The sequence below is a fragment of the Pezoporus occidentalis genome, unplaced genomic scaffold (genome assembly GCF_034315485.1).
Source record: "Pezoporus occidentalis ecotype Australia unplaced genomic scaffold, CSIRO_AGI_Poc_V1 ctg268, whole genome shotgun sequence".
Lineage (NCBI taxonomy): Eukaryota > Metazoa > Chordata > Aves > Psittaciformes > Psittacidae > Pezoporus > Pezoporus occidentalis.
The window spans coordinates 452,938-472,555 of NW_026914589.1; the positions used below are offsets into that span (position 1 = coordinate 452,938).

General features: G+C 43.2%; 1 protein-coding gene across 30 annotated transcripts in view; it reads left to right on the plus strand.

Moving 5' to 3' along the window:
* Window positions 1-19,618, plus strand: part of SORBS1 (sorbin and SH3 domain containing 1) — a 78,649-nt gene that overhangs the window by 54,901 nt on the left and 4,130 nt on the right. For 9 of the 30 annotated variants that reach the window (XM_062624481.1, XM_062624484.1, XM_062624483.1 and 6 more), the window contains 7 exons: window positions 2,640-2,725; window positions 4,304-4,471; window positions 5,919-5,965; window positions 7,076-7,190; window positions 7,298-7,423; window positions 8,401-8,595; window positions 18,677-18,735. In XM_062624481.1, the coding sequence (XP_062480465.1) occupies window positions 2,640-2,725; window positions 4,304-4,471; window positions 5,919-5,965; window positions 7,076-7,190; window positions 7,298-7,423; window positions 8,401-8,595; window positions 18,677-18,735 (796 nt within the window). Of the gene's footprint in view, window positions 1-381; window positions 1,900-2,639; window positions 2,726-4,303; window positions 4,472-5,918; window positions 5,966-7,075; window positions 7,191-7,297; window positions 7,424-8,400; window positions 8,596-10,491; window positions 11,221-12,549; window positions 12,667-17,866; window positions 17,927-18,544; window positions 18,736-19,618 lie in introns of all 30 variants that reach the window. The other 21 variants (XM_062624466.1, XM_062624468.1, XM_062624469.1 and 18 more) reach the window with 5 other exon arrangements.

Consider the following 19,618-nt stretch of genomic DNA (forward strand, 5'->3'; position numbering starts at 1 on the left):
TTAGTATTAAGCCATTTTTGCAATGTTAGTGCCCCTGCATTCTTGCTGACACCCTGATCCTGCCCACTATCCAGCTGCCCTTTTCCATGGTGCTGCAGCTTTCCTAGAAGCTGATGTGCTAGCACTTTTTTAGGAGGGTACCTTCACAATGCTCCAGGTCTGCTTCTGGCCAAGCCTCTCATTTTAGAGATGTTAGCAGCACTTCACCTACTCCTGTAAGCGTGGCTTGTTCTGCAGTTTCTGCCTGCTTTTCTTTGTTTTGAAACTTTGTTTCTTTAAAGTGCATTTTATGAAATCCAAGCATGTTCCTTCTCCTTTCTCAACAGCTTTCTAGCACTTAAGCTAACAGGTTGTATTTATTTTATTCTGCATGCTTACCAGTGGATCATAAAGGTGGGAATGCTCATGTGACTGCACCCTCTTCAGTTAATAGCCGAACCTTTAACGCTAGTCATACCGGTATGTTAGGTCACGCATGTAAACATAAGAAGCCCTTATCAGCTGCAAAAGCCTGCATTACTGAAATCCTCCCTTCTAAATTCAAACCCAGACTAGCAGCTCCAGCTGTTCTTGTGCAGGACAAGAAGGGTATTTTGCTGCCTCATGAGAAAGCTCAAAGCTGCGAAAACCTTCGTAGCTCTATTACCTTGCTTGATAATAAAAAAGCTTTCATGGTAGACATAGAGGAAAGCATAGAAAACATGTTGATGAAGTCGAAGGAGGAGTATGCCATCAAATCTGGTAGTACCATGAGCCTGCAGGAGTATGGCACCAATTCTAGGAAAGGCTACCTGTTCCCTGCCTCCAAGAAGAGTGGGATGGAGTTTACAATGCTGTATAAAGACATGCACCAGATCAACCGGTCCAGGATCCATTTGAGCACAGTCTCCTCCTGCAGTGTGAGGGATATTGCGTGTCAGTTTGAGAATGAAGCAAAGGACAGGATGGACCACAGCCTTAGTCGAGAGGATTCAGAGCAGATCCCCAAACACACCGTTTCCTCCCGTATCAGTGCCTTTGAGCAGCTGATCCAGAGATCCCGATCAATGCCCTCACTTGACTTTTCCACTGGACAAAACAAACTCACCACTTCTCTCCAGTCTAAAACTTGCCTCAGTTCAGCCTACTCTGCAGAGTTTCTTCAGGATTTGCCAAAGGCACACCAAGAAGAGAAGGATGCTACCAGCTTGGCAGATAAATCGTCTCACTCCTGCAGCAACATGGAGGACACTGCTTCAGATGTCAGTGATGCCATCCCTATGGACACACTTTCAGCTTGCACGGATGAGATAGATCTCCTCTCAAATGCATCCAATGACAGTGGTGGCAGCAGCAACCTCAATGGGCCTCAGAAGCATAAAATCAACAGATGCAAAGGCACATGCCCAGCTTCCTACACCAGGTTCACTACCATCCGAAGGCATGAGCAGCAGCAGGCCTCCAGGAGCCCTGATTCCAAAGGGGATGTCTATGGAGACAAACACATGCTCCCCAGAAATGTCTACCTAATGAGCCCGCTGCCCTTCCGATTGAAAAAACCCTTCCAACACAAATCCCGCAGGACTCCACCCCTAGACTGCCTGGGAAGCCTGGCAGTACCCAGCCCTGAGAACCCAGGTGACCCTATACAGCTGCAGGGAGGCATAGGAGACAAGAGTCACCACTTCCAGCACCAACTGTGCTCCACCAGAAGCAGGCCTCTAGCTCCCATGCGCCTGTCTTCCTATGACATTGTGGAGAGGCTTAGCTACTTCCCCACCAATGGATCTAGCCAAGATAGCTTCATGGGCCGGGCTGACACTCCTGACTCCTTAAATATGAACCCTGTTCCATATGCCCTCTGTCACAGCCTGGACACAAACAACAACCCGCAAAGTGACCTTGGGACGTACCTAGGAGGTGGCTTTTTGTGTTCTTTACCAGTGTCCCTTCATCTGTCTTCTTGCTTCCTTTTCCCTCCCCTTTTCTTCCGCAACCCTTGTATTTTTACTCCCCACCTTTGCCTCCCCTGACTCTCTGGTTTTTCCCCTTGTGTGTCTAACGTCCTTTGAGTGTTTTGCTGGACGTTTTTGTTCAGGACTTGTTTACAGCTGCACTTCTGAGAAACGATATCTGCTGCCTTTCTAATCACATCAGTTTCAGTTTGTCTCTCAAGCACCTCTGGGGATGCAAGAATCTCAACATGAGATGTTTCTAGTCCTGTATCATTTGTACACATGGGAATACAAAACAAACCCAGATGATTTGCTTTAGGGAGTAGTTTCTCAAGGTCTAGTTGTGTGTGTGTGTGTGTGTGTGTGTGTGTGTGTGTGTTAAATTTTTCTCAACAGTAAAATGCCAAATCTTACTTTTGATGGCAGCGAATCTTTTCTTCACAAAGTCCTTCTATGTCTTTACACTTTCCCGTACTGTTATTTTCTCCCTGTTTTTTTGACCTTTGTTCACAAGTACAGCCCAAAAGGGAAAAAAATAAAAATGGATAAATTATTGGGCATCTGATTGGCAATTTGGTCAACAGCAATAGAGAATCCTTATTGTCAGAATGGAAACAAATTGTTTAAAAATATCTGTTTTTTCCTTTCTGGTTATGCTAGATAAATCCATCTGTATTTTAACTTCCTTATGTTGTTTTGAAGTAGATTCAGAATCACCAAGGCATTTTGCACCAGTTGATTACATGGAAACTCCAGAAGAAATTATCCGCAGACGGCATGATGATAAAGAGGTAATGCCCTCCTTTATGACCTAATAACAGCTGTAGCAGCTGCACAGATAAGAAATATAGCATTCAGCCTTGAGGACAGCTTGTATGTCCATGGCTAATTATATTGGAAGTTAGAGCAATCTAGCTGGAACTAGTATGTTTTAATTTTATTAATACTTCTGACACTGATTTAATGTATAATGTGTAGTCCAGATTAGTTTTTGTTTAAAATAAAACTGATAGTTATTATCAATTGCATAAAATTACATATTGGGCCTTTAAAGACTGTGAAAAGATTGGAGATGTGTATGGGATGTGGTACAACACCCCAGTATTGACAGATAAAGATGAAATGGTTATTCTGTGAATTAAGGTTTTATTGTTCTCCGAGCAAGCCTCTTGAGTCAGTATTAATCAAAGTGGTGAGAACAGTGTTTTCTTGTGGGGGATCCTTATGTTTTGAACAGCAAATGTAAGATATTTTAAGCTATCAGAAAGTGTGAGTTTTCCCTGAGTGCAAACTAGAATTCTTTATGGTATCTCAAGTTGTTGATGACAGAATGTAGCAGTCCTTTCCAAAATGGCTGGGCAACACTGGGAAAAGCCAAAATAATAGGAAAACCACATAGACTTTTCAGCACTGACTGAATTCACACCGATTTAAAAAAGTTATAAAGTGATTGCTTTCCAGGAAGCTGGATTTAATTTTCACTGTGGGAGTGGGGAGGGAAAGATACATTTTTAGTGTTGACTTTCTGAGTTCAGATAATGTGTATGTGTGCTTTGAAAGATGGTAAAACCTGCTCTTAATTTGTATGTGAAAATTTTTTTTGCTGGCTTCTCCTGTGAAAGAGTTGGTAATCCCCCCATTTCTGAAATCCAGCACAAGAAGTCATGTAAGAGCAAAACTCTGAATTCACTAAGACCTACTGGCTTCAAATAAATTGGCACAGAGCTGAACTCTTCAGCCTACAGTCAGCCCTAAAAGGTGGAAGAATCCTTCTACCCAGGTGCTCAAGAATGCACATTTCCCATAGTGTTCCAGAGACGTCAGAAGTCCAAAATAACTATTTGGGGTTTATTTATATTGTATATGTATATTACATGAAACCAAAGGAAGTATGGAGGATGTGAAACCTGAAGGTGGTTAGGATCTCTCCCAAGCTCTTTGCAAAGCCCAGGGGAGTTTGATGCCCTGGAGCTTACTTTGTGGACCTGATTCAGGTCTCTTGGAAGTCAATGAGAGAAACTTTGTTGGTTGAAGAGTGTTTGGATCAGCCATCTGCATTATCAGCAATCTTCTTAGAAACTCCCAGGACCCCTCCAGAACTTAGAAAAACTCCTTGTTGACTTCCATTAACTTTGGATCAGATCCTCTGTCTGAGCTGGATTTCAGTTATGCCATAATGATGTTTTATTTTCTGTGGTTGCAAAATGAAAGGGTATTGTGTAATTAGCAGAATCAGTATTTTATGTTGAACTGTAAAAGTCTAGCTATTTGCTGGGACCTCCGAAGTTTCATTTAAGTCACATTTGTGGCAGCTTTTGAATACATTTAACTAGATGATTTACTGCCCATTTTGTGCAATTTTATGGCAGAAACTTTTAGAGGACCAGAGACGGCTTAAACGTGAGCAAGAAGAAGCAGATATTGCAGCTAGAAGGCACACAGGGGTTATTCCAACGCACCATCAGTTTATCACTAATGAGCGATTTGGGGACCTCCTAAATGTAGACGATACAGCAAAGAGGAAATCTGGGTCAGAGGTCTGTTTTAGTTACCTCAGTCTGCTGCTTGACCCAAAGCAATATTTGCCTCTCACAAAGTTGTGCTTTAGGCCGACATTAGCTCTTCAGAGAATGTTCGGGTTTTTTCCACCTTCCCCTTTCCCACTCTGGCTTCATTTAGATCTGCTTTGACTCTTGTGCCTGGTAAATTAATTGATATCTCATTACCAAGCTGCATATGTTAAAGCATGGCTGCTGAGAATTGCTGGTGCACACCTGTGATGCATGCCTTTAAAGATCAGCTACTTTTAGTGAATTAAAGGCATTCTACATCTTTTGCATCATATTGCTACATTGTTGTCTTGTCTGTGTCTTATGCTTAGAAACTTCATGTCTTGTTGATCCTGGCCATGTCACTGTCTTGTGGTTTTATTTAGAAATAGATTGTTTCTTTTCCTCTTGAATGGTGCTTAATGTCCTTTAGGAACAACTGGAAAAAGTCTTGGCGTGTTTCACTGCATACGACCCAGTTGGTCTTTCTGAAAGAGACAAAGGAGGAAGTAGATGCATTTCCCATAAGTCCAAGGCACTTTTCCTAAGGGCTGAATGCTAGTTCAGATGTCCTGGCTAAACGCCTTTTTCTGCCTTAGGGATTTTTGCTGGGGCTTTTGACAGTGGTTCTATTCCCCAGGGGTGCTGCATTGCAGCGGTGCTTGAGGTGGTCACTGCGTGGATGGAGTGCACTTGTCTGCCCTGTATGTATTTTCAGATGCTCTGGTGCCACATGAATGTGGCTGCTTCTTATTTTGTGCTCTGCTACCACAATTACGTTAAAATTGTCTGAATATTTTGTGGCTATTAGAAAATAGGCAAAGTAAATCAATTTTTAAAGCAGAGGCCAGCTGTCAATGTCACCTGCAGCGTTGTAGCCACTGGAGACATTTTTTTAGCCACATACTTAATTTATTCATATTTCCTCCTCACCTTTGTCTCTTTCTTACAAATTTACACAGAGTACATGGGTCACATTGCAGGAATCAGCAGGACCAGATAATAATATGTAAGAACCACATAAAATAAAGTCCTGCTGTTCTTTTTCCCCAGTTAGTAAATTTTGCTTTTCCATTCACATATCAAGGAAAAATTTGGTCCTGGAGCCCCCAGTAACTGTAGTTACTGGAGCAGCTTTCATTCAGCAGCGTTTGCCACATTTAAAAGTTTATTGGTGTTAAATCTATGTCCTGTAGAGCTCTTAATTACTGTTACAGCAGAAGCTGGCACTTTTTGCCCTGGTGGGAGAGACCCATCCAGCATATTTGCATTGTAGTACCAGTTGCACACAATGCAGAATACCTGCATTCAGTTTCTTCCCCAGACTAATGTTAGCTGTAGAAGAGTTTGGATGTTTTTCCTCAGAAGAGGGTTAAAACCATAATTATTAATTTTAATGTGTTGGGGTTTTTTTTTGTTTTTTTTTGATCTCTAGATGAGACCTGCTAGAGCCAAGTTTGACTTTAAAGCACAGACGCTAAAGTGAGTACAGCTCATTACTACTGCCTTGAGTGTTCTTCATCTGCTTTTTTCCCTTGGATGCAGCATTTTTGAAGTGTCATGGAATTGGATTCATGTTTTGGGAGTATCTTTGCAGCAGCTCAAACTGAAGCTGTCCATAGTAAGACAGGGAAAAGTAATATGAATTTTACAGGTCATAGTCTCTAAAGGACTTTCAGGAACATGTCTTTTTTCTCAGTGCATCTGTAACCCAGGAACAAATCAGTGTTCTGCTCTGGGGTGAGTTGAGCCATGGGAAAGTGCTCTGGTTGATGTTCTTCCACACACCTTGTAAGAGCAACAGCTGGGTGAGACCTTTGGGCAGCAGCTCTGTCACTGCCCTTGTGCTGGAGATAGAAGGGGTTCCTCTGCATGACATCCCTGGTTGTGCTCCAATCTAGGAGCCAAAAGGACTGTATTAGTCAGTAGCTTACTACCATACAGGTAGTAAATCTATTATACAGGTGGTCAGAACAACATATATATGCAGAACAGCAGCATCCTTTTCATTGTGCTAAGCATTGGGACTTAAACAGTTGTCTAACTTTAAGCATGTCAAGGTGTACCCTTAACTCAGGATTTTCCTGATTCAGGAACTGTAAGGTTACAGAGTGGTCACTCCTCCTCTGGCATCTGTGGATACACCAGTGGATGCTTCTGATGTACCACATGCCCTGTTGCAGTGCCTTGTGTGAATCGCACAACAATACTCATTCTTTTTGAAGACACTGTTGTGAAGAGAAGGCCTAGAAGGCCCTTTGCATGACCTTGGAGAAGCTCTTATTTTAACATTGCTAGAGAAGAAAGAAAGAACAGAATTCAGTGAAGGATCTGCTGTTTTTCTTCTCAGCTGCTAATGAGCTGGGAGTATTCTGTATATGTTCTATATGTGATGATTTACACAGCATCTCCCCAGCACCTGTAATAAAAGAGAGGCAGATGTAATTCTCAACATGGAGCTTTCATTTTGCATGGAGCATGATTTGTATCAATAGGGCTGATGCAGACCTTGGTACTTCAGGATTGCTGGACAGAAAAGGAACACATCTGTTCTCCAGTGATGTTCTTATGGAGCACTTGTGTTGTTAACAGGGAGCTTCCTCTGCAAAAAGGAGATATTGTTTACATTTACAAGCAGATTGACCAGAACTGGTATGAAGGCGAGCACCATGGCAGAGTTGGCATCTTCCCACGATCATACATAGAGGTAGCTGCTTTCCTTGCAGGTGTTCTCTTTGCCCACTCCCTTTCTGCCAGTGACCAGTTTATGGGCTTTTTATATGTGACTCATACGATTCTGTTTGTTCATTCCAGCTCCTCCCACCAGCTGAGAAAGCTCATCCCAAAAAGCCATCACCATTGCAAGTATTGGAATATGGAGATGCTATTGCCAAGTTCAACTTCAATGGAGATACCCAAGTAGAAATGTCCTTCAGAAAGGTAGGACTTTCATTGTGTTGATGAACTGAATCCGGACATACGCTTTTTAACACTAGTAACTTGCAGTTTCCAAATGAAAGCTCAAATAAGATGAACTCCATATTCAGGAAGGATTCCTTCTTACCACCCATGTTTTTACTCCATACTCATTATGTAGTGTATCGCAGAGACAGTCAGGTAGGCTGACTCAGGAAGTGTCTAGGGCTAGCGAAGAAGATACTTTGAGCACAAGTGCTGGAAGCCTGGCTCTGCACGACACATTAGATATTTGGTGACATGTCTCCAGTCCGATCCTCTCCAATGGAGATGCATACAGTCACATGAGAATAGCAATATAAAAGAGAAGGAAACTAGATTCACCTTCCTTCATACCACAAGCCAAATCATTGAGACAGGCAAGTTCTGCAGAGTGAAGGAATAGGAATGGGTTGTGTAATGGCTGTTCAGAGCAGTCAGACATACTTGGGTCTCAACCAGCTTTCTGGTTTACAGCTCAGATTAGATTTTGTCTAATTCTCTTTTAATTGTACATGAAGGTAGTGCTTGCAGTTTATATTAATGGTCTGGAAGTTGGTTCATTTGTCAGCAGAAGAGGAGAGAGAGCAGAGACCTAGTTTAAACTGCAGACCTGTGCGTATGCCCTGTATATCTCATACCCAAGAGTCTTGTGGTCAGCCTGAAACTGCTGGCTTCCATTTTTTTAATTGGCTATAGCAAGTAGAGTCCTGAAAATGTTGAGCATAACTGAGTCTGCAGACAGCCCAAGTCAGCTCCAGAATATATGCATTTCCCTCTTCTCTGAACTGAAAAATATTATTCCCACCCAGAGCCTAGGGTTCCTCCATAACTGGGAAATAGAGGAGGCTGAGAGCCACCAGTTGTTTTAAATCAGGTGCAGCAAGATTAAAAATGTAATCTTCTTTGGACTGATGAAATATGTTAAGATCAGGACTACATTACTACATTCCTTCCCATAGGGTGAAAGGATCACATTGATTCGACGAGTGGATGAGAATTGGTACGAAGGCAGAATCTCTGGCACCAATCGTCAAGGCATCTTCCCTGTCACCTATGTGGAAGTGCTGAAGCGGCCAGTGGTCAAGAATGCCATTGACTATCCTGACCCACCAATGTCCCTCTCCCCTAACCGCAGCATGACAGCCTCACCACAGGTATTTGGACTAGATGCAGCCAGTTACAACACCTTGCAGAACAGAGGGATTTTGCCATTGCTGTAGCTAAGGCTAGTGTTTCACGCAGTAAAAGCCATGTGCTCCCTGCAGGATACTGCAACTGCAGGAAAACGCAATGTTTCATTTACCAGAAGGGTTAATGGATGGGTCACGTGGGGATTTGGAGACTCAGCTTTTCATCTCTGATCTGTAGCTTGAATTCAGGCCAGGTTGAAAGGGCTACAGTTCACTGCCATCTGAATAAATTTCACTGCCAGAGATAGAATGAATTGGTGGTCCAGCTCCTTGTGAGTGCTTGTTTGTACTTTATAGACCTCCACTGTGAAGAGTTACTTTCTTATTATGACTATCAAAAGGGTGTCATAGACTGTTATAGTCTGTAGCAGTCATTATGTTGATTCCAGTCAGTTTGAATCAAGCTGTATATTTACCCTTAAATGTTCCAGCTCACAACCAAGGTTTTGTGAGACAGGGTCAGGAGAGCAGCCTGTATTATTTGAAATTGGTGCTAAACGAACTCAGGGTTTGAAAGCAGGCCAGTCTGGGATCTTAGATGAATATTACAGTCACTATAAACCATGCTGCAGTTCAAAGCAGAAATCAAAATGGCAGCAGGTAATTATATGAGGATCCCAGAATGTTTGCTGTGGAAAATACATCAGGGCAGCAGTGAGTCTCTAAATCCCTTTCTTTTGCTCTCATCCTGAAAATAGTCATGCTTGAAGGTCAGCATATGTGTCTGGTTTGCAGCCATGAGGTTCTGGTACATCCCTCTCTCACCCATGGAACAGAAGCAAGGTCATTCTGAGGTCAAGCCTCCAAGGAACAGAATTGGAGACCTGGGATCAGGAGGGAAGGGGAAGGCTGCCATGGCTCATGCCTGGTGTCTGCCTGGATCTTCCCTAAAAGGAGTGTTTTTATTCTTAGCCACTGTGTAAACAGGAAAGACTTGTTGCTTTTTTGGGGTTCCCTGTCGAAGTGGACCTCAGTTGAGCTTTTCTGTTTGAGCTTGGCAGTCTCTCTCCGTGGCTGTGACCTGTCTGCCACCAGCTCTCTGCGAGCTTCTCCCTTTAATGGAAGGGATCGTGTTCACCCTTTTTTCATTTCCTTTATTATTCTTTTGATTCTTCCCCTGGTAAATCAATTCTCTCCCTTACTTTTTTTGTCTAACTTGGCCAGAGGACTGAGAAAACACTCTGATCAGTGCTAATGTAGCTGATCTCGGTGACATTACTGGTTGTAATAGCTAAGGGCAGAAGTCAGTTGTGTGTTCTGCCGTTATAAACATAGGACCTACTTTAATCACCAAAACGCCAAATAGCCACAGCTGGCTTTTTTATCCTTTTCTCCTCCACAGCTTCAGCAATGCAAGTCTCTTGAGGAGCAGGCATTGCTCATGCTAGAGTGGATAAAGTCAAAATTCATTGCACCAGTAAATTCTGACTTGGCTCCACAGTGTGAGTTGCTGGGGCCCCAGCTGTTACTGCCAGACAGTCAAATGCTGCATGCTGCCATCATGAATGGTGGCTTCAGCTGCTCCCTGAGGGACTCAGGACATATGGTATGAAGTCTTAAGGTCTTCCGCAAGATGTTTTGTGTCTGGGATCCTGACAAAGGCTGGAGAAGGTTATTGGCAGCACAGACACACACAATGGACCCTGTGGTTGGAGTAGCCGTGAACAGCATGTTCTCCAACACAGTGCACACTGTCTGTGGAAAACCTAAGCCCCATGCTTGGTCACAGATCTGCTCTTCTCCATACTCGTTTGCTCTCCTTTTACTTTTGCTCAGTCGCTTTATATATTCTTTGTTGTTTTGGGTTTTTTTTTTTTGTTCATTTCTTTCTTTTTCTCTCCTACTTTTGTCTCCTTCAAGTCTCCCAGCTCTGAGCAGCTCCATACACCAACTCCTCCACCTTTGCCTTTCACACGCCGTGCCTTATCTCCAGAGGTGCAGGCGGTCACATCTGAGTGGATTGCTCTGACTGTGGGAGTATCTCCTAGCCCCACTCCTGCCATAACTCCTCCATTGCCTCCTCCGCCTGAAGCCTCTCTCTCTCACACTGGCTATCTCTCGCCTTCTGCTGCAGCCAGCCCTTCCCCCACGGTCAGCCTCCACCATTCTCACCTCTCTGGCTCCTCAACTCCCAGGTCCATTAAATCCCCATTGCCCTCTTACTCATCCAGACCTCAGTCCTCCACCCACAGTTTCTATGAGTCCACCCCACAAAGTGAAGAAAAGTTTGTTGGTTCCCCTTCTCCCAGCGTGAGCTACTCTAACTCCCCTCGCTGGGCAGCGGAGAGCCCCGAAGGCATCTTCACAGAGCAGCGTGACATCACTGGCAGCCAAACCTGGCTCCAAAAGACTGGAGAGGGCAGCAGCAACCCTGAGCAGGGTGCTCATACTGTTCCCAAGATCTCTGTTGAGCGCTGCCTGAAACCATCCCAACTAGACATGCGTGTGAGCGCAGAAAAGAGACCTGTGGGTTCGTCTGAGGACAACCAGTTGTGTCAGGAACTAATGGCTATTGTGCAGGGAGGTAAAACAGAGAAAAGAGACATGAGGAAAGGTGATCTGGGAAAGTTTCAAAGCGGGGAAAATAAGGTACTTCTCCTGCATGTGTGTGTGCTGCTCTGAATTGCTGATTTTAACTGGTGTGTTAAGGTTTGTGCTGCTCTGCTGGCCAGGCAGAGCCAGTGGTTGCCACACATAATTTTGATGTTCCTAAGAACTTCTTCCAGGGTTTACCAGTGGTGTTCACTGGATAGTAGATCAAAAAGTTTTAGAAGAGGGCTCAGGAGCAGTGTAGTGAAAATTATTTTAGAATAGGTAATAACAAAGGACTGACTCAACTGGTCACCTCTAATGAGGTGATTGTCCCAGATAGTGACTATTACTAGATGTGTCAAATGAAAGTATCACACAGGCCTCATGCACATATACCTCACTGCGTGGAATACAAGCAATTCCTTGCTATTCAGAGATTTTTCCAGTGCAGAATGGATCATCTTTGTTTATAGGATTTATTTGTTCCTCCTAAAGCCAAGGACTAAAACGCCTTGTAAATGTCAACCTGGCTCCTAGCATCACAAAGGCTGTCCATCCATGATCCCAGAGCCTGTGGTTCAGTGAACCTCACTCTGAGATGTATGTGACTCAGTCAGGGAGGCTTGATTGCTGTCTATGTATTGAGTGGAACTTATTGCTTTTGTGTCTCCAAAATGATGTGAAAGGATCTAGCCATAAATAAGAATTAGAACTAGTGATACTTTTCCCTAGGAGTTCTTAATTACATGAAGCTATATGTTACAATGAGAGGGAAGATAGGGGAACCCTGCAGTAGCTTCTATAATAAATCTCCAAACCTCTGTCTTGGTGTAGATCTGTCCTAGTTTGCAGCTCTCAGTTGACTTGGGGTCCACTGTGGGCAACAGAGCCCAAATACATGACAGCATCCCCCATGCTGTGTTGTGTAAGAGTGGAAGTTTGGAGAGCTCAAAATCATAGCATTATAAATACCATCTGGAATGCACTGCGATAAGCCACTATGACATACACCATCTAGCAAATATTAAATAATGAAGAACTAAGATTTCTAAGATGACACATTTCACACTGGGAAATCATATGAAGAATTGCTTGATTTCTGCTTGAGTCATAACCAGAAGTGCATCAAAAGCTGTATAAGGACTGTGCTGTCTACCACCTGGACATACTTTTAGTACTGTTTTTTTACAGACATAAGCTGCATGTTTAAAACAGAATAAGGTGGTCAGCTCAGATGAACTAACTGAAAACTGCACTTGCCTTTGCATGAAGTTACGTTTGCTGTGTATGCATCAGATTTACTGCATAGTAGATGCTCTTATCACTAGCAGTGATAGTGATAAGAGACTATGTGCCAAGCTGACCAACTTTTCTTTTCTTCAAAAGACTGCAGACTCAAAAGCATTCTCTTCATCTGCTCCTCTCTCTTCTTCTGCCCTCTCTTCCTCTACTGTCACAACACAGCCACCTCCCAGACTTACATGCAGAGTCAGTAAGCCACAGGTAATCATCTTTGCTGATTACTCTTCCATTACTTAGAGATGTTTCCATGCCATTGTTTTGTCATATGCTTGTTTAGCCATTCATTCACAGGTGAGATATTTATCCTATCATTTAATTCAGAATTTTTATTTTTTTAATCATTTTAAATGACTTCCAGGCTGTGCAGAAGGGCAGGTATGGCCAAACTCTTCAGCTGGTGCAGATCCGCATAGCTTGAAGTCTGGGTTTCTGCCAGTTTGTACCAGCTGAGGATCTGATTTTCTGTTCCTCTGAAGGATTAACCAGGGCTCACCTAGTTCTGACCTTGAGTTCCTACAGCTTGATTGCATTATAAGGCAGTACTGATGGCCTTGTTAGCAGGAATGATATAGTGTGAGATACTTCAGTTCGCGTTTTGTTTAACCACATCAGATCAAAATTCAAGGTTTGAGAATTTCGGACCTAGGGGTAAGGCATACACAACTTGCTATTCATAATGTCAGGGACCTGTGCCAGCCTTCTCAAGTAGGATCCAGAGGTTCTCAGCTCTATTGCTGACAGGTACAAACACCTTTAAGGAGGGGTGCAGCTGGGTCTGTACAGCATAACCAACTCAGCATCAGCACTGTGTGGCTGAGATGTTCAAGGTCCGGGCATGAGCAGTGCTCGCAGCTGCTGGTGGCTCATCAGTCCTTCCAGGCAGCTTCCACAAGATGGCAATATTTGAAACGGAAAGCTCAGCAGAAACTGAACTTTGTAGTGATGGGTACTGGGGAAGCAATCTGGTTTATCAGTGAACCAGGCAGGCTGCTCATGCAGGATGAGTGTCAGAAGTAGCTGCCAATGTTATTTATTTTCTTTAGTAGTTTATGAGACCAACATACAGCTTGAACCCTGAAATTTCCCTGTTACTTGCTTGTTTCCCTCTGATTGTGAGTTTGCACAACTTTTTACTGAACAGCCACCTCCTGCTTCCATTTTCGTTTCAAAGTCTGAGTCCAACAGGATACATATTTTGCCTCATGTTAAAAATACATAGAAGTTTTCTCTGTTGGCCTTTCTCCTGACTTCTGATGTGCCTGGTCCTGCTGGTGCTTGTGCTGGATGTATGTGATTTAAAGGAGCAGGAGCAAAAAGCTGCTTTTGGGGAAAGACATTTCTCCTGAGTGCTGATTAGCATACAGTTCTATTTTGGGTGTTGCACCTGATTGTAATAGGACCCTTGTCAAAGTCAAGACAAAATTTATATTTTATATGCCTTGACAATCAGAGCATTGTCAGTGTCAAAACTGTGTCTGACATTACCAGTAGTCTTGACCTCCTTTCCTTCTCTTGGCCTACAGTTGTTTAGGGAGCAGGAGCAGTATTTATGTGTACAAATGACCTCTAATTACCTGTGTGACCCATGCAGAGGCTGATGGCTTCAGCAAAACTGTGGGTAATATGTTGGAGGCCTTTACAAAAATCTGTATCTTTTCATTGGTTTTAATCAAATGAGAAAATCGCTTGGTAGACATGAAAATGAGACGTTACATTTGGGTTTTGTTTCCAGTGCTGTACATCCTTAGTGTCTGAGATATTTTACTATTTTAAAGTTTAGTTTTCTAATTTTATTTCTCATTATAGAGAACCTTCCCAGTTACAAAAGTCTGACTCAGGGGTTTTTTTTTCAGGTTTAAGACTTCTTTGGTACAGGGCTGGTGGAGGGAGTGTGTTTTTGCCTGTTCCATTTATTAATAGTATAAATTGCAATTCTGAAGTTGTTGCATTTTATTTTTACTGTCCATACTAAAAAGAAAAAAGAACTACCCCACAGCATGTGAAAGATACATCAAGTATAACTTACAGATAATTTGTTTGAATATTCCAGTAAAACATATTTTTATAACATAAATATTAAGCAGTAATGCAATCTATCATGGAATTTCTAGTTTAACCCCTGTTTTACTCTGAGGTCCTGTTAGCACAGTGTGACAGTCAGCAGTGGTAAGCAGTGGTGCTATCAAGTGTGTAAGCAGCAGGAGTGGCTGGATGAGGGTCCCTGTATCACCTGACAGTGTGAGGAGTGTCAGGGGGGGCTGCCTGCTCTTTTGCACTTGTACAAAACCACTGCGGCAGAGTGGTAATTTCATCTGCCTGTGGTAGAGAGGGAGAGCATACAAGGAGGATGCTCAGACCCCATCTTCCCCAGCACAGACTAGCTGTGCTTTCTTAGCATGTCTATTACATAGTTAGCACCATCTCCAGATAAGCTTTTATATCCCCCAGTGGTTTTCTGCTGCTACAGAGGTTCAGCACGGTGGCATTTCTACCCAGCATGTTTACTGTCCAAGCCAGTGCTCCACAACCTGCAACAGGCGTTGGCGCCTGCTCCCCATGGGAGATGCATCTTACTGGTTCAGCTTCTGATCCAGAGGCCAAGGGGGAGTCTACCTTCTGATAGCCTTCAAGCTGCTCTGCACTTCAGCCTTTTCAGCGTCCTTTGTGAGAGCTCTTTGTCCAGCTTTTCCCTAATGTTCACCAGAGCTGGGGCTTTGGTGTGTCCACAGGTTTTTCTTTTTTCCTTTCAGCTGGACTGGGGACTCCTCCCTGCTCATGGTTCTCCATTCACGTGTGGGAGCATCACTGCTGATGTGTGCCCTTCTTGGAGGGGCTGCCAATTTGTCTGTATGTCTGTCTTGTCTGGCTGTTAGTCTGTTCTGCTTAGCTTTCTTTTTGCTTATGTAGTACTCTTAATTCCCACCAGAAAGGGGTGGAAGAATACAGGTAAACAAGAGCTGCAATGGATAGACACAGTGACGACACTCAACTTCACTAGGAGCAGGGAGAATACTACTGAGTTAGCACCAGCATCTTTCTCCCTAATGGTTAAAACCTGTCTCAGGGCTTTGCTAGGCTCTTAATTATCTTAGAATGTTTTTCTGGTATTCTTACATATTTGTGGTACTCTTTAGACCCATCCTCAGGCTCCATATAAGGTGGAAGTAGTGGCCAGCTGTGCTTCAGGAGTCATTATACCACATATTTGTATAGTGTGCACACTAAAAGAGACATAGACACTTCAGCACCTGCTTAAGTTTATTCACTTAGTTTTACAAAGCACATGGTGTGACTGATGGGTAGGAATTGAGTTGTCCTCAGGGACTGTGAATACTTGATCACTTTTAGCGCCCTCAGTTTACCTCCAGCAGCAGCAGCAGGGCTGGCTTATTGTTTTGGGGAAACCTCTTGTGCTTTTTACTTTGGAGCTGTGCCCTGCACTTGCTGATTCCTTGGCTACTTCCTGCACATAGAGCTGTCACTGTAGGTAGTACACAGGCTTTCTGAACCCATGTTTGAAGAGCATTCAGAGGTAGTATCAGATTTTTCAGCTTTCAGATAACAAACTTACTTCATAGTTATTAATGCTTTTTGGAGGAAAAGCTGGTCAGGAAGGTCACAAGTAATCAATGGGAAAGGGACCATAGAATCTTAGGAGCTCATGGAGCAATTCGAGCAGTCAATTTATTAGTATGGAGCAGAGAAGCACTTTCTTGAATTAAAAAAAATATCACAACTGCCTCTCACCTCAGCCTGGAAATTGGTTTTCCCAGCTACTTGACAACCTGCATTAGCTCTGATCTCATCTGATTTGATCCCCTGTATCCAGTTGGTTTCCACAATATTAATTTTAAATTTCTAATTATTCGATTTCCCTTTCAAGGACTGATGATAGAGAGGCAGGAATGACTTCCAGAAATCCTGTGATGATTTCAGGCTCCACAATAAATCCTTTGAATGCAGATTCCACTGCAGTTAGCTCATCCAACTGACATTTAATGTTCTCTCTATAGGAATATGTATGGTAACAGAGCATTGTTTTGTAGGGCAGTGATCCCAGATTCCTGCACCAGACAGTGCAGCTGATTATGAAGGAGTTACTATTGGGTTGGGTTGGCCTACAGTGGGTCACAGTCCTCAAGAAAAGAGAGTTTGTTTTAATGCAGTGATGGGCACAGCTCCAGAGGTGTAAGATGTGGTTCAGAGGAGCTTTGAGAATGGGAATTGGACAGGAATGGGCTCATCACTCTGTACTTCTCCAAACTCTTTGACCATGCTTAGACTGAAGGTGTCACAAACCTCTTGATCTTCTGCTTCTGCTCTGTCTCAGGATGCTGTGAGAAAGCAAACCTTTTACTGAAGGACACTGTTGAAGTGAATAAAGGAGGGAAAGTGTAAAATTTGAGGCTGTTAGAATTTGGGTTGAAAATTGTGTTGAATGATCACAGAGGTTGGCAGTGCTCTATATCTTATCCAGTCCACTTTGCCAAGCAGTCCTGCAAGTAGTACAAGTAACCTACACTAGTTCAGACATCCCGTTTACTCATAGCATGCCCCTTGCTTTCAGTAGGTGCTTGAATATGCAAAAAGCATGCAAAACCAGGATCTGGATACCTATGCAACTTTCTCAGTGACCTTTACCTTACCCATAAAACCTTCAGCCTCAAACACCTTGATTTTCCTTGCTGTGCCCTTGGATATATGAGAACTTGTGAAAAGTTGTGACTGGGGAGAGAGGCTGGGTAGAGGCCAGAAGCTTCACAGATGGTGGTGTTTGAAGCTGGGGTTTCCACTCAGGGCCTCCTCTGACCTGAAGCTGTGCCTCTGTGTGACTTAACAGAGCACCTCAGATCCTCTCTTGGTACAAGCTAGAGTGATTTTTGATGGGGCTGCATGGCACTGTGCCTTCTAAGCACCTGATCTTTTTTTAAGAAGCAAAAGAGTTACTCTTCTCTCCTATGTCAAAGTCATTGAGGACTTTTCTAAAGACAGCAGCAGATTCCTTCCAGCATGCTTTTGACTTTTCAAGTTTGATGCTTTCAAGTATGTGCTTCTGTCGTTGTGGGTTTTTCCCCTTCATAGGAGCGCAGTATGACGCTATGTACCATTTCTGGTTGTAGCAGTGTCCATAATCTTCCACTCCAGTTCCCTGCTCTGAACTTCTGTTTTGCCCTCACTTTCTCTTTGTAGCATTGTGTGCTGCAATGCAGTTGCATTACTGTAGCTTCAATGTCTCTTGTGTAAAAGAAAGACATTGCTGTCCAAGAAGTGTGGTGTTGGGGTGGGGAGGGGAAGAGTTGTTTGTTTTCTTTTGTCTGCTCTCCATTTACGTTTTTTTAATTCTGACCAATATAACATCTGCTAAAATGTCTTCCTTATCATTTGCTTGGTGATCACACAGCCTTCCCACCATTCATTGAGAGCTGGACCAGATCTCACAGAGTCTGAAAAGAGCTATGTGGTAAGGCCACTGTTTAAATCAGATGTGTAGTCCTAGACTCTCCTCACCCAGACAGTAACACCTCAGTAGAGATAAAATGCCAGCACTGTTTTTAGCTACAAAGTAGGTACATATTTATCTATTTGCATATATTGGGTTTTTTGCAACAGTAAAAGGGAACTTATCAATTAGAAAAACTGTCAATGTGAAGTTGGGCTAATTGTGCTGTCAGTCCCTGGGTATAAGTTAAATGAAGCAAAATGCATGAATGGAGCGGCCTGCCCTGCATTCTTGAACTGACTTCATAGCATTTGTATTGGTGCCACTGCATAACTAATTGCAACCTCATATGCTGCTGCTTTTAAAAGTGTATGTATATGTATTTGTTACAAATCTTCAAACTAAATGCCAAATTCTTCTGTATCTTGCCTGTTTTTCCATGCTTACACCTGGATCCCTTCTGCACTCCACTACCTGGATAATTACCTGGATCTACAACTCTTTTTTTTTTTTTCCTTTTACTGGACTTATGTGCTGCATCTGGAATGTCCCATCTCTTCTTGTCTATATTTTCCCCTCCCTCCCCTCTGTTGACTGTCCTTTGGGTGTTCTTGGATGTCAATGCTGCCCACCACACAGGAAGCTGTTTGCAATGAGATCATAAACATTGCAGAAAAGTCTGTTCATTACTGCAGTACTATTGCTCAGCCTCTTGACTCTCGCCACAAGGTGACCTCTAATGATCATAAACCATCTCTCATCATTTCTCAGCAACCTCAAGCACAGCAGCAAGGAACCAGCCCTGACAGAAGTCAAACACCACGAGACATGTAAGTCCTTTTGGCTCCCGTCTCTTCCAAGAGCCTTATTTCTGATGGGTGGTGAAAACGGGGAGCTGTGAAAGCTTCAGCATTTCAGGAGTTACATTAGAATTATGGGAAAGTGTCAGCTTTTCTTTAAAGAAAAAAAAATACCCAGGTATCATCATAATGAGTAGCTTGAATCTGGGACCTCGTGTCTGTATAGCACCTGAAAAAGTGACCTCATGATCCAAGACTGGGTCTCCTTTTGGGCACTTGACTCATGCTGGTCATGGAGATTATCTCAATGTCTTTGTATTTTGGACCTGGGGTCAAATTAATATCCACTGGCTACATCATGCTCGTATAGCATGGGTCAGTGTGTTCACCCCTGTTCTTAGCTTCTCTCAGTACAATGAGCAGTTCCAACACTGTTGCCAGCTAGTGTTTTGTTGGTTCTACAGATAAATCGGTGCTAGGTGATTTGAGAGACCAAACCTGAGGTTTTCAAAGCTGTCTGGTGCATTTAAACCTGCAGCAGCCATTAAGCTAGGTGCAGGTTTTTGCTGATGATTTCGAGAATAGTAGCCTGCACTATGTGCTGGGGACTGAAGTTCCTGGGCACTTTGCTTTCCCCTGTTCCTTTATACAGAATGGAAAGTGTCACATTAGCTATTTTCATTCACTGCAGACAGGGGATCCAAGCCTCCCCAGATTTGCCCAAAGATTGCCACTCCATAAAGCTCCTTTCTAATAAATACAGAGTGCCTCTGGTGCAAGTGGTATCTCAGGGCAGAATTTAACCTTGGATTTTGTATGCACTGTACCTCCTCTGCCATGATTTATACAGCAACCTTAGTGCAGTAGAGTAAGCAGTATCATTTTCTAAAGTCATTCATTCTGCTATTTGATT